Raw genomic sequence first — 15,546 nt, forward strand, 5'->3', positions numbered from 1 at the left:
CACATATCATGATTTTTCTTTTAGTTTTTCAAATCTGAAAATATTTTTTGCCTTTGGCAAAAGCTATGCATAAAGATTTCTTTTTTTTTTTTTAATCGGGCATTTAACAGTTTTGGTCGTATTGTGTCGTAAAGACTATCATTTACGCCACCTGTCAAAAATCTAGTCCTCTCATGATCACGCGAACGTATTTGAATTTATATAAACAAATGAAGCACTCGCACTGTAGCTTCAGTTCTATGCTGTTCCTCTTTAGTCCCATAGGTGTCAGTATAGCTCACATCAAAGTGTTATGGGTTGTCAAAAAAAATCGAAAAAAAACATCCATACAGTATATTGACAAAAAAAAAACCCCGCTTAGTTTGTTATTTGTGCCCTGATGCGTACCAAAAAGTCACTTGATCTCGTGAGGGAGAAAAAAACGTGTTTACAAAGCCACTCGATAATATGCGGAAACAAGGTCAAATAAATCATCAAATGTATTCTTTTCACGTGCAGGCTGATGATTTACTCGCCTCCAGTTGTGATATTTGTCTTCGGTGTTAACTGTTCAAACACGCTTGTCAGCACCAGACTAAAAACCACTTCACCAAACATGATCAAACTTGACTAATTTGATAATAACAAAAACACGTTTTTACATTTCGAGGTTATGAACGGCGCACGATTGGTATGCTAAGTTACGTTAAAAAAAAAGGGACCTCAATTTATGTGTTTATTAGTAAATTCAAATCAGTTCCAGCAATCCCCCCCAAAAAAAGCAAAAAAAATGCAGATGTGTCAGGTACGGACATGTATGTGTCACTTCATTGTGTTATAAACTCTCGTATCCTCATTTCAACACAAGCGGTTGTTTAAACAGACGCCAATATACTCCCACATGTCTGCATGGGTGGATGGGTCACGTACCGTTGAGACGATTATCTTGACCTATTGGAGCAATCAATGCTGACTTTACGCCATGTTATCAGTCTTGAGGTTCAGTCCTAGACATGCATTCGTGTATTCATATCTGCACTTGTGTGGGAAGTAGGCACGGCAAGAAGCGACGCCCTGTATTTTATTTTTATTTTTTTATTTTTTTATATCGGTGTTACTCATCTACAATTAGCTGTGGTTTATTTTTCCGCGCAACTATCATGCATGAAATTTATAGGCTATTGTCAGTATTTACTGTCTCTTTACTGTTTCTACTTTTTGAAATTTAATGAAGAGATTCAAAAGTTTTACAAATACAGTTTGAAAACACATTTTAGTGCACTCAACAGCAAACTTTTTATGCAAGCATCAAAATAGTATTAGCATTGAGCGTTTGGTTTGCAAGGTCAAGCTAACTAAAAAGTTTCTGGATTACAGAAATACAGATTCAGTCAAGTTATGCGGCCATTTGCGTTGTCTATAAATCCTGTAGAGTCAATTTGACTCTATTTAGAGTGGGACCAAATAGATATAGACAGTTTCAGAGTAATATTTACACCTGGAAGAGAGCTAAATATAAAATGGAAAATAAATGAATAAAAGTCACTCAAGGATTGAGGAACAAATTCATGACTTTCACCTTGGGAGACGGCCGATCGACTCCCTGAGCCACGCAGCTATGTGTTAGTATAATATTGGTATAAGAGGAAAACAAATATGTTTTTGGTCTCCTCTTGGATATAAGCAAACAGTGGCCAAGCTCCCAAGCTGATGGTTGTGAGTTTGTTTCATTGACTTTAATTTTTAATTTTTTTATTTTACTCTCCTCCAAGTGTAAATATTACTCTAAATAGAGCCAAATTTGCAAACTGCATTTTTTACTCCCACTTCCTCTCACATTCCAAAAGCTTGCATGTAAAGCCTGCTGCACACCGAGCGACACGGCCCAAAATGACTGAAGTGAACCATCGCAAAACAAATTGCAAGCGGTTGTTCACTATAGTGACCGACGTACTCCAACAGAAAAACTGTTACTATGTGTGGTGTTTTGAAGCTACTCATACAAGATACTAGGGGTGTGCCAACAAATCGATTCTCAAAAGAATCGCGATTCTTATTTAGTCCGATTCAGAATCGATTTTAAATGTCCCAAAATCTATTTTATTTAAATTATTTTATACTGTCTTGCCTTTGTCTGTGTGTGCCTTTTTTTTTGGAGCGCTGTTCATATTTTTGGCCACTTAGGGGCAGTGTGGTTTCATGCGGTCTAATACAGTGTTAAGTTGTAGCCACATTAGAGAGTAGGAGGAAGGAAAATGTCACGATCAAGTTATTCCAATAAAGTGGGGTTTTTTTGCAGTGTGGAGCCGTTGTTTTGCGTGATAAAAGTGCCACGAGTAGCGCGCTAATTAGCATTAGCGTGTCAGACTGGAGTAGATCATTACAATTCCTTGCGCATATATAGATTGAAGCGAAAATCATTGTCAATCAAATCATTTTGAATCGAAAATCTTTCTTAATCGAAAATCGATTCTGAATCGAATTGCACGCCCTAAAATCGGAATCGAATCGTGAGACATTCACAGATTCCCACCCTTACAAGATACATGGTGTGATTGTCTAGGAAGAAGTAAATGGCAACAAAAAAGAAGAAACTTTTGTTGCCATTGAAAACTAAACTTGGCAAGCTTGGATGGGGTCCAGAACCCGTTCTCCACCGACTCCAATGAGGTCCAGTCCCGGTTGAAGCCAATTTCTCTCGTCAGGACATCGACTCCAGTTGAGCCAATGAGGAGAAGAGCTGTAAAAAATCAAACAGGATGGATGGATTTTCTGACCTGCCAACTTGTGACTCAGCAGCAGCTAAGGTGCGAAACACCAATTTCACATAACCAGCTGCAATAAACTACATCCTGTATGCGCTGGCCAAAAAGTTTTCACGTAAATAAGTCACTGGATGAAACATTATTATTGACACGGGAGGCGTTTCTAGCTAATGTCGAGCGCAACAAGCTAATCGGACAGAGTAGGATTTATGGATTCCCCTTTACGGCCCGTAAACGGCGCTACTCATTAACCCGTGAGAAAACTTTGCTCCCATTGGCCACACCTCCGGTCACATGACCGCATCAGGATTTAAAAAGGTGGCTCGCTCCTGGAGGAGCAAGCAGACACTTCCAAGATCAGCATCACAGCAATGAAGATCACACTCGCTTCCATCGCTCTCCTGGTTCTGGTTGTGGGGCTGGGCACGGAAGCCGTGCTGGTCGAGGTGAGTGACACGGCAATGTTGATAGACATCCTCAGCAGGTAGCGGAAACCTCAGAGATCTTCTTGTATCTCCTCTCAAAGGAGAACGGCTTGACCTTCTCCCTGGAGGCCGTCAAGATGCTCCAGGAGATGTTCAAGAGCGCCAGGTCGCCGCTGCAGAACCCGCGGCTGCGGGCCAGCTCGCCGTCCATGTGCGAGGAGCCCATGTTGCCGCAGGAGCTGCTGCCCCTGTGCAAGCAGAAGGGGGCGTCGGCGTCCCTCGCCAGACTAGGTGAGGATCTTCATCACTTTGTCATCACTGATCGTAGGGCATATATATTCAAACCTTAAGAAGAGGAGATCCACCCTGGACTGGTCGCCAGCCAATCACATATAGATGAACAAGCGTTCACGTTCACACAACTTAAGTCGTCAGCTGACTTTTTTTCTGAGAGATGCGGAGTTCACCTCGGACCGGTCGCCCGCCAATCAATTAACTCATGCACTGCCATTGACGGCTATAGAGGTCAAAAATTCATTTGAACTATTTCTAATAGTTTAAAAATGTTCCCACTTTTGTAAACAAGAGTATGAAAACCTAGATTTTTTATTATTATTGTACATTTAGAACAGATATAAAATGAGTGAAGTCTTGCTATTAATTCTGATTAAAAAAATGCCTGATGCTCTTAATTTTTAATAACCATTTCTTTAAAAAAAAAAAAAGGATTATTAAAAAAATAATAATAATTAAATTAAATTACTTTAAAAAAAGGAAAAAAATATTATTAAAAATTTGGAAATTTTCATAATTAATCCCAGGACTTCACTAGTTAACTCACGATTAATCACAAGTTTTATATAATTTCTAAATGTAATATAAAAAATAAAAAAAATCTAGGTTTTCATACTCTTGTTGTCGTCTATAGCCGTCAATGGCAGTGAATGAGTTTAAGGACAAATAAGCATTCACACTCACATTCACGCCTAGGACTGCGAGGCAAACATGCTAACCACTAGCCCATGATGCGACCGCACCAAACTTTTTTTTTCTTTTTTTTTTATAAAATCAAGCATATCATAAAATATTACACTGTAAGCAGTGATCTATAATATATGAGAATCGTTTTCACTACAACAATAAATGACCTTTTCCACAATATCCTATACTTGTGCCATTGTACTGTAGATGCTAACTTGACATCGATGCTAACGTCTATGCTAACCGCTCGCCTTTGTTGCAGCCTTGGTGCCGCTGGACGTCTGCGAGATTTGCGCCTTCGCAGCCTGCAGCGGCTGCTAAGCCGACGCCGCAATCGTTCTTTTTGTTCTTAATTGTATTTTTCATGTCCTCGTTTCATTTATTTAAAAAAAGAAAACAAATTAAAGAAGCAAAAAAATGGCCAAAAGGAGAACAGAAATCTTAAGGAATTTCAAAGCGCAACTGTTACTAAAAAAAAAATTATATATGCATTTGCCACCTTGTTTTGTCATTGGTTTTATATTTCAGATTGTTTTTGTTACATTTCTATCCTACCATGCTTTGTGTACCTATTTAAACGTCCTCATATGTTTTTGTTTGGAATAAAAATGTGTGTTTTGCAAGTCACATACGCACGCGTGTGTCTTTGTGTATGTTTCAAACATCAAATACGCGAATGAACTGTTACAGGCGCCTTTTCTTTTTTTTCTCAAAGGGAATATTTGCACTCTCTTGACTGACACATCTATTCAACTTACACCCACACACCCTCTGATCAACACATTTTTTTCCCCCTTCTTATATCAGGTCTGAATAATAAAACGAAACAAAAAAAAATACTGTAAATGTCATTTATTTCCAATCAACCATCCATCCAGCTATTTGTTCTCTCAAAATACCTCAAAGAAGAGCCATTAATAGAGGGGGGGGGGGGATAATGCTCTGCTTCAGTATGTCACAGTACATGTTGACATTCATGATTCACTCCATGAACTCAAAGTTGCCATTAATGCCGCCACACACGCTAGACACCATCTGAACCCAAAAAGTGTATCTTGGTCTCATCAGACCACACAACATGGTTCCCATAATCTATGTCCTTAGTCTTCTTGTCTTCAGCACAATAATTATAACACACTTTTTTTCTGAAGCTGAGCCGTGATTGGTTGTTACTTTAGCCTGAGCAACTGTGATGTCGTTTTCATTCAAAATGGCTGCCCCCTAAGATGGATTTTGCCGCTTAAATCATATTCCATAAACGCAAAATTAATACCATGCGAAGACTAGTGCTCTAGCGCTCCTTTAATGATTTCATTATTTGATGAACGATTTGAAATAATTCTTTAAAAAAATATATATATATTATAAAAAAAAATATTTCAGAAATGTCAACCTCTCAACAGTAAATATTGTCTGATTCCTCCTCCTCCTCCATGAAAGCGGACTGATTGTCTTTGCGTTGAATCAAATCAAGATGTTTGCAAAGATCTGCTTTTACTTTGAAAAACAATGATCAACATTTTTTTACAGTGACAGACCAAAGCAGGAACTGAATCATACTCAATTCATATTTTGCATTTTCTGCTCACTTTGAGGGCATTATGTCCTGTTTTTTAATAAAAAAAAGAATATAAATTTTAAAAAGCTTTATTTTTTAGACAATTAATCGATTAATTAAAAAAAAATTGACATATTCATCGATTACTAAAATAATCATTAGTTGCAGCCCTACTCGTAATAGTTCGGCTCATTTTTCTGCTAATATTTCAAATATGCTCTTCTTGCGTGTTTTTGGTCTTTCCAATCTCATTGTCCTTGCATCACTGTGAAGGTGTGACCTTCAGGTGCGTCGGCCATTTTCGAGTGACTTCTCCTTTTCTTCTCTTGCATTTTGCATGCTTGCAGTCCAGTCAAAGACGCCATCCAGCGTCGATGTCGCTTGTGTATGCGCGAGACGGCTGACATTTATGATGATGAGGACGACGACCCTTTGGACGCTAAAGTCAACGGTGAAACTTCCCTTTGACGGGGTGAACAAACACGGAGATGCCATCATGGTAGTAGTTAGAGTACTCTTTAGGCTTCAATAGGATCCAAATGAGCTTTATTTACACACACACACACACCTTCATTCCTGGTATAAATCAATCATTGCTAAGCCTTTACACGCCTTTTATAAGCATCGGCGCCGCCCTGCAGGAGGCACACGAGAAGGTAAGTCTGCGCCCGAAAGCATCGCTGCGTCGTCGTGCTCGTCGTCTCTCTCGCCATGAGAAGCGTGGTCGCGCTCATCTCGCTGCTGCTGTGCGTGTGCAGCATTGCCTCGTGTGTGCAAGTCAGGGTGAGTATGACGAGTATGTGTTTTTTGTAGTTAATACAGAGCTGGGATTCTATACAACTGTAGAGATAATGCAATTTACAGGCCGAGAGCTAATTTCATGCTGGGTCAAAATGGTTGTCCTTTATTACCTTAAGAACAGGATTCTAGATAACAAATTGTAGAATTGTGATAAAAATACACATTGATCACCCCCACCGCATCTCTTTCTTAATTGAATTAATGTTTTGGGGGAAAATTGACAAATTTCAGGTAAAATTAGGACACCTGTTGCATAAAATTCTTTTTTTTTTTGTCATTCTTGTAAAAATTTTCATCATGTGATTTTCCCAAATAATATTGCTATTTTAGTCTCCTATAAAATGTTGGAAAGTTACAACTTGATTCTGGTCAATTATGATTGCATATTTAATATTTTTTCTTACAAAGTTTGGGATTTTTCTTATAAATATTATTATGATTTTATGGTCAAATTAGGGCATTTTGTTGTGTAAAATTGCTTTTAAAAAATCAGGAAAAAAATTGTCCATAAAAATTATGACTGGTAAAAATTCTTGTTTTTTAAATAAAATTATGACTTATGTTAATTTTACTGTGAATTATGCAAAATTGCAACTAAATCTCCTAAAATCCCAATATTTTCCTTGTGAAATTAGTAATTTTTTTCCCTTAACAATTCCAACTTTTTGTGTTTTTTTCACAAAATTCAAAATTACAACTTTATAGCATTCATTGTTTTTATGCCAAACAAAAATATCATATTTACTCTATTTATATATTTGTCTCATCAAATAATGACTTTTTCCAAATTTTTCCCCATATATTTTTTTCTTCTGATAATCTCATAAAATAATGTTTTTTATGCAAAACTAATATATATACATACATTACAGGCCAAAAGTTTGGACATTCTTTCTTATTCAATGCATTTGCTTTATTCTCATGACTGGTTACTTTGTAGATTCTCACTGAATGCATCAAAACTATGCATGAACTGACGTGGAGTTATGTACTGAACACAAAAAGGTGAAATAACTGAAACCATGTTTTATATTATAGATTTTTCAAAATAGCCATCCTTTGCTCAGGTTACTTTTTTTTTTTGCATACTTTTGGCATTCTTACGTCTGGGAACTCCTTAAAGACACGCATTTCTATCCATCTCCGGCGGTGGCAAAGGGCAATAATGTGTGTTGTTGTGTTTAAGAAAAATTGTTTCAAGGTCTAAAGGTTTGTCTGAAATAAAAACAAACTGTGCGAGCCATGTTCGCACAGTGCATTCAAGACTTGATTCAAAATCACACTTCACATTCCAATCCACATTCAAACAAAGTGTCCAGTTTGTCTTCAGCCTTTTTTTTCGTTTATCCTTTCAAACAAAACACTCACCTGAAATTAAAGGAATGCTTTTGAACCTGAACTCTGTGTTTTCTGCTCCTCATAGGATGGTGACAGGAGCTTCCCCTTAGAGGCGGTGAAGCAGCTGAAGGCACTGATGGAAAAGGCGGGGGCACGTCTCAGCCCTCAGTTCGCCCGCAGCGGTGCGGTGGGTGCGGTGGGTGCCGTGTGCGCCGATCCCGCCATGCCGCGGGTCTTTCATCCCGTGTGCCGAGGCCAAGGTGCTGCCAGGGTCTTCTCCAGACTTGGTAAACATCAGCCAACACTGATATTCAATAGCAGAAATAATAAATGGTTAGGGGTTAGGGGTTAGGGGTTAGGGGTTAGGGGTTAGGGTTAGGGTTAGGGTTAGTGATAGGGTGATAGGGTGATAGGGTGATAGGGTGATAGGGTGATGGTTAGGGTTAGGGTTAGGGTTAGGGTTAGGGTTAGGGTTAGGGTTAGGGTTAGGGTTAGGGTTAGGGTTAGGGTTAGGGTTAGGGTTAGGGTTAGGGTTAGGGTTAGGGTTAGGGTTAGGGTTAGGGTTAGGTATTTGAGCCAGATATTTGAGCCAGATATTTGAGCCAGATATTTGAGCCAGATATTTGAGCCAGATATTTGAGCCAGTAACCTATCCACAGCAATTAGTTTTTTGTGCTGACCGCAATGTTATGAAATTAAAATGTTATGACATTTTTATCTTTCTTGTAAAGATAGGACTGTTTTCATTTATGTGGTTCTCATAAATTTGTGTAAACAATAACAATTATAACTATAAAATAACTATAAAATTAATAAAAATATTATATAAAATAACACATTTTATATGTTATTTTATCTTATCTCTTTTTTTTTTCTTTTAAATGTTTCTTTCTAGTGAATATCCTCAAGTCTTCGGACCCGTGTGAGATATGTGCCAACCCTTCCTGCTTTGGCTGTCTGCATTGAGGGTGCCTTTACAATACATAATCATCATCTGCAAACAACAAGAAAAAATAACACTCTTTTATGTTTGTTTGTTTGTTTTAATATATAGTTTCCAGAATTGCAATTATTATTTTTAATGATCAACACTCTCTTCATGTTGGACGTAATTTATTGACTCTTAATGTCTTGATAGCAAAATGTGCCTTCTTTGAACACCCAATTGCTGTCTTTCTTGCATTTGACTAATTGATTCCTATATCTGGTTATTATAATGGTGAAACTGTCGCAAAGTGTGTAACATTGGTTATAAGCCTAGGCCATGATTTGGTTTACATACAGTAAATAAAGTTGTACAGTAAGAGAACAAGAAGTAAAACTGCATATCTTTTGCGTAAACAGGAGCCGATTTAATGATATTGTAAATGAAACATGACAGCTTAAATCCTTTCGTTTTAAAAACGTGAAACACAACCCAAATCATTGCTTCATTACATAACTGCACCTACAAATTGTTAGAAACGCTTTAATCCCTATGGCTGTTGTATAGCAGTTATTTTCAAAGTGTGAGCTCCCTCTGGTGGTATGCATAACAATCACATAACAATTCATACTGTACATATTGTCACAATGGCTTCAACTTTATTTTTTATCAAGTATAGTCATAGGAATCATCCAAATACTGTAATTAATCTGGCATTTTCATTTAACTCAGTTTCATTTATAGAGCACTTTAAAAGCAACTATAGCTGCTGTATACAATTAAACGGAGTAAACAAACGGCTGTGACGTCACAAAACAGTAACGGTGCATTTTTGCCGTCTCTTTCCGATGGAATTATTCTATAAAAACATTTTGGCCATATTGTCACGTGGCTCGTTGGTCTAGGGGTATGATTCTCGCTTAGGGTGCGAGAGGTCCCGGGTTCAAATCCCGGACGAGCCCAGCTTTTACATTTTTAACTTTTCATGCCACTTGATGACTCGGAAGTAACTAGATTACACCGGAAAATGACACAAAAATGAGAAAAGAAGAAATTTAAGAACGCTCCGTCACGCAATGACGTCAATTAGAAAAAGTGGAGACAAATGAATTTGAAACAAACAGTGCTGTCTTCGCATATGTTTGAAAGGAAGCACCTTTTACTGTCTCTTTCACCTGATGACGTATTTCAACAAGTGGTAAGGAAAGGTCGCATGACAAAGGTAAGTTTGACTTCCCCAAGAAGCCGCGCTGTCCGTTTCAGAGACATTTATCTTGTTAATTTTGCCACTTGACCACCAGAGGACAGCAGTGACTCATTTATTTATCCTACAGGCCTGGAGTTGGCAACGTCATTTGCGTTTAAATGCGCTGTTTCCATTTCTTTACAAGGTTCCGACCAAGGAGTTGTCACATTAAGATAACAATAGAATAGTGCTTGTCACATGACTTCCATCCATTGTCTAGGCTTGTCTTCCTCCTCATCGCGGGTGACGAGAGAAGTTGGCGATCCCAGCTGATTTTTGAAGAGAGAAATTGGGGTACACTGGCCTAGACTGGTTGCTAGGCAGGCACCTATAGGCTAACAAGCATTTATCCTCGATGTCCTCAGCATGCAAGTTTTTTCAATATAAGAGAACGTTGAAGTATCCAGCAAAAAAAAAACAAAGCACAGAGAAAACAGACTGGAGCTGAGATTCGAACCCAAAACCTCTAGGCAGAGCCATTAAACGGTACAGCTATTTGATTAAAATAGATGAAGGGCGACAAAGTTCCGGACTTTCTATCGAAACCTCTGACAAGTTCCCAAGTCCAAGTTGCACTTCTTGGAATAGGAATGTCATGTTTTGTTATTAGATAAGAGCGAACCTCCCCGCGTCAGCCTGGCTTTCCAGTTCAGGGTCAAAATGTTAGGATGGGTTCCCAGCACACGCCACAGTCCCGGCCGGCCGGGGGGTACTGACAAACACACACTTCATGGAGAGAACAACTCAAATGTCAGGGCATCGTATTCCTGTCTGTTCTCAGCGAGTGCCTACGGTAAATAATGGCAGAAATAAGTGGACAGCATGCAAACACGCATGTTAGGTTAATCTAAACGCATTCTTAAACATTATACACCAAGTACCAAACCTGAAAATATACGTGACGCTTCAAAATTAAAGGATAAGGAATATATGTAAGTGCGTATTATATTGTCTTTTTACACGTTGCTGCACAGTTTGTACCTTCAGACACCCGTCGCTTAAAACATCACCGCCAAATAGATGCTCATTGTCAGCGCATGTGCCAATGGAGTTTTCCATTATATGTTAGCATTAAGCTAGCGGAAGCCATGTGCTCGCTTTGAATACACAATGTGGAATCATATATGCATTGGGGGGGCCGTTAACAGTTCTCAGCCGTAGCACAAAAATAGGAAACGGGCGTCAGGTTACGCTCGCAGTTTGCTTTCCTTTCCTGCAGACTTTTCACATTCAAATTCCTTTTCCCTTGCAAGTTGGGCAGCTGTTTTTCTAGATAACATCACATTACATTACATAAATAAGAAGGGAAGGGAGTGTTTTTTTACCCCCTCTCCTTTCTTTTTTTTTTTTTGCCAGCCTACGAAAGGTTCATGCGAGGTGACACTGAGTCAATCCCCTGTAAGAGAGACTTTTGGCTATTTGGAACAAAATTGTAATACACAAATACTTAAAAAAAAAAAAAAAGATCCTCAAATCTAAATAAGATGGCTGTCATGAGTACGCATGAGAAATAGTCTAAAGAATACCATACCTAACAAGATCCAGAATGTGTTCATAGCATACGGGCAAAGCAAAAGTTCAAAGACTTGCCATAAAACATGCATCTGTATCTCACAAACATGTGCAACGCTAATGAATGTTGGATTCAGTCAGGGTTCGTTCAAGGTCACAGCTTTGTAGGCCTTAGGTCTTTTTTGGTTTTCTATGAACTTGACCAGAACTCCGAAGATCAGCTGCCTTCTGCTCTGAAGTCGCAACTTAGAGAATTCATCGAACACATGGTACCAATTACAGCTAATAATTGATCACTTTAGTCCAAAACACAGCGTTCAAATTCCACTTGGGAACCTGGAATTTGGTAGACAGGTCTATCAGGAGATGTCTCAAAAATCCATAGAAAGTCTTCCTTTGTGACCATTTTAAAGATTTGGCCCTTTCTGGGGGTTCTTCATGGCCATTACTGAGGATTTCTTCTTTAATTCAGACCTCAAAGACAGTTTTACTAAGAAATATTTGATAGACACATATAACATGATAGACCCACCAAAACCATTTTGGGTGAAAGCATCCATTTTGATTTTAAGATTGTTTTGGTCATTTCCAGGGGTCAATCGAAGACAAACATGTCCGAGAGGTTTTATTATGATTGCCACCAAATTTGAAGCCCATAGGCAAAACTGCACAGATAGGCAATGATAAAAATATGCAAATACGAAAATGAAATTGTTACTTTTCTCTAGTGTGTGGGAAGAGCATGGCAGCAAAGTTGGGTTAGACAACTCACCATAAATAAAAAAAAAAAAGCACCACGACAAAATTCTAAATGTCAGATCATATCTTTTAATCCGACGAAAATCTTGTTTGGGCGCCATTGGCACTTCAGCAAACAAACAAAAACAGCTCAGTCAAACGCATGAGTCAGGTGATTTATCGAATCGGACGTGTGGGAAAGTAGAATAGAAGCAGTGGCTGTTCTTTCTATCGAGATACCGTCATTCAAATAAAACATCACAATATACTATACATTATAATATATAGGGGTGTTAGAAAAAATCGATTCGGCAATATATTGTGATTATTACAGCGCGCAATTCTCAAATCGATTCAATATGCGGTCGAATCGATTTTTAAACATCAATTTTTTATGGGAATATTCAACAAAACGTCTTACTTAAGGTAATCGCAATAATCAATTAATAGATTCGTACCGGGATTAATCGGTATCGAATCGAATCGTGACCTATGAATCGTGATACGAATCGAATCGGCGGGTACTAGGCAATTCACATACCTAATAATATGGAATATCATCTTTACAGATGCCATATCTGCTCTGCAAAGTGTGTTGTGGTAATGAAAACTACTGCAACTACTGTTGTCCGATCAATCGTAGCAAATGTAATCAAACCAACTGTTATTCATTTATGGTAGTGGGTGATTAAGGCATCTATTTGTATTGATTCAAGAGTAGAACACACATAGTGTCAATTAGAGCTAGTAACGCTCTAAATTTCTGCCAAAATTCAGCCCTTTCATTTCGCAACATGGCACGATCGGTGGACATAGCTGTCATAACTCAAGTATATGAAAAGTCAGAAGAACAGATGCCTGAAAAGTCTGCCATTTTGGTTTGAAGCGGCCATTTTTATGCAGTCAATGAGTTCAATTAATCCAAGTTTGAATATTATCAGCCTGCTCCTGAGGTATTGGCCTCAATGGCACAATCTTTAGTATGAAAGGATTCCTTGCAAACCTACCTTGAATAGCTTCTGAGTCGCAGGCAGAAAATCTTCTGTTTTAATCCTTTCAGACCTGCCTTTTTTTCTGCTGAGCAAGTTATTATTTATTTATTTGACTGATTTTGACTCTTTTCCCACATAAGAACAACATGGAAATTATTTTTTAGGGTTATCTCGTGTTTTTATTTGTTATAGTGGACGCCAAGATAGTATGGCTGTATTGTGTTGTAAACTTACCAAGCTTATATGTAACATTTTTAACATCTAAATCATGCAAATCAACTTGCGATTGTGATTGGTTAGCTAGGATCCAATCATGAACCAGACGTGCTAAACTGACTGTGGCCGAATTTGTCGGCTGCATGACATCACTCGACAGCGCGCACAGACTTACATATAAATGGATTGTCAATACTGCTTGTCGGTAGCGCATTAACCAACAATCCATTCATGTGTAAATCAGTCATAAATCCGTGCGCGCTGTCTAGTCACCACCGGAAGTGACGTCATGCGGTTTACAAATTTCGGCCAGCCGTGTGTACCTGCACCTTTAGCTAGTAAGCTAAACTGTGGCAGGGTTTTTACTTTCTGTACCTGCAACATCTCTTGCCAGGACATAAAAGTAGATCGTGGACCCATTTTAGGAGAGTTGCGGACAGCTAGTAATATGAAAACAAACCAAAAAAACGCATTTTCTTATTTAGATTTTTATGCTGTATTATGGAGGTATACCAAGTTCCCACATGGAACATATTAGATAAGTGACAGGAAGTGAAGCTACCTCATAAACATATTCTGACTGCAGCTCAGCGTCTGGTTAGCAAAAGTCACGGTGAGCAATATGCTTTTGGCAGTAGGCTACATTCAACAGCTTTCAGTTATATAATGTTTTTTATTGTTCTTTTATGAACGTGGGTTGAGACTTTACAACAAAAGGAAATGTCACAGTCCCTTGTGACATTTTTATTTATGCCCTTAAAAATATTTTTTTTTTAAGAAAAAAAAGTTTTTTTGTCGAATTGGAATTGGACAATTGGAAAATACTACAGATAGGAGATAGCTTTTGCATTTCATCATTGTGTCCCTTGGCTCAACAAAGCTCGAAAATGCTATGTTGGGACTGCCGTTGAATCGAGGATCGCCTTTAGTTAAAATGCAGGGTGAGAGTCAGGTGCCTTCAAGCTCTCCCACTGTTCCCCTCGTAACTACAGGCGTTGGTCCAAGGAGGAGGGGGAAGGGACCGTCATTCACTGCAGTGCGCCTGCAGCTGTGATGATGGTGCTGAATGTGTATTGCTATGGGGGGAGTTGGGAAGTTAAGTGCTCTCAGGAATTGTAAAGAGGAAGGAGAGCTCAGAAGAAGCCTGAGGGGAAGGGAAACTGTTGGTGATTTTTGTGTGAATGATGAAAAAAATACAGTGAACTCTTTTTGTTTGTGGGAATTTGGCAATCTTCCGTCAAATTGCTGCTATTCAGACAACCGGCCGGGCCTGCTAAGAATTTTAAACTTAGGATTGATTTTCTCAGTTTCACCATCTGAAATGACCTAACAAGTAACAACCGTTATCTTTTATCATAAGCACAGAGCAGTCGCGATTCTCATTTAGTACGATTCCGAATCTATTTTAATTGTCCCAAAATTGATTTTATTTAAATTATTTTATACTGTCTTCCCTTTGTGTGTGCCTTTTTATTTGGAGCGCAGTTCATGTTGTACCTGATTTGGCCACTTGGGGGCAGTGTGGTTCCACGCGGTCTGATACAATGTTAAGTTGTAGCCACATTAGCGAGTAGAAGGAAAAAGTCACGATCAAGTTACTCCAATAAAAGTATTTTTTTTGCAGCGTGGCGCCGTTCTTTTGAGTGATAAAAGTGCCGCTAGTAGCGCACTAATTAGCATTAGCGAGTCAGACTGGAGTAGATCATTACGATTCCTCTATAAATTGAAGCAAAAATCATTGTCGATCAAATCATTTCGAATCAAAAATCTTTCTCAATCTATTCTGAATCGAATCGCACCCTCAAAAATCGGAATCGAATCGTGAGACATTCAAAGATTCCCACCCTTAGTAGGTACTGTATTTTTTTTTTGTATTTCTGAAAACGGAACCAGAACTGCACTCTGACGCATGAAAGCAATGAAGGTTTGCTTACTCGGAAAGTGAAACCATTCAAGTTCTGTTTATACATTTTGGCTCCAATGTTTCAAAAGTGAAAGTTCGATTTTTACCAGGCTGGCAGTGAAGGAGGTAATGTTGATATGCGGTGTAAAAATGGAGGAGAAAGAAAA

General features: G+C 38.5%; 2 protein-coding genes and 1 non-coding gene across 3 annotated transcripts; all 3 read left to right on the forward strand.

Moving 5' to 3' along the window:
* Window positions 1-3,111: 3,111 nt before the first annotated feature.
* Window positions 3,112-4,471, forward strand: LOC147167536 (guanylin-like). The gene is made up of 3 exons (XM_086087660.1): window positions 3,112-3,190; window positions 3,271-3,460; window positions 4,413-4,471. The coding sequence occupies exons 1-3, from the start codon at window positions 3,116-3,118 to the stop codon at window positions 4,469-4,471; spliced, it is 324 nt and encodes a 107-aa protein (XP_085943786.1). The 5' UTR covers window positions 3,112-3,115.
* A 1,922-nt stretch (window positions 4,472-6,393) lies between these two features.
* Window positions 6,394-8,947, forward strand: LOC147167537 (guanylin-like). The gene is made up of 3 exons (XM_086087484.1): window positions 6,394-6,491; window positions 7,933-8,134; window positions 8,743-8,947. The coding sequence occupies exons 1-3, from the start codon at window positions 6,420-6,422 to the stop codon at window positions 8,811-8,813; spliced, it is 345 nt and encodes a 114-aa protein (XP_085943610.1). The 5' UTR covers window positions 6,394-6,419; the 3' UTR covers window positions 8,814-8,947.
* A 715-nt stretch (window positions 8,948-9,662) lies between these two features.
* trnap-agg (transfer RNA proline (anticodon AGG)) lies at window positions 9,663-9,734 on the forward strand. The gene has a single exon. It is a non-coding gene; the product is annotated as a tRNA-Pro (tRNA).
* The last annotated feature ends 5,812 nt before the right edge of the window (window positions 9,735-15,546 follow it).

This window comes from Leptonotus elevatus, chromosome 10 (assembly GCF_054856555.1).
Source record: "Leptonotus elevatus isolate MCC_2025b chromosome 10, RoL_Lele_1.0, whole genome shotgun sequence".
NCBI lineage: Eukaryota > Metazoa > Chordata > Actinopteri > Syngnathiformes > Syngnathidae > Leptonotus > Leptonotus elevatus.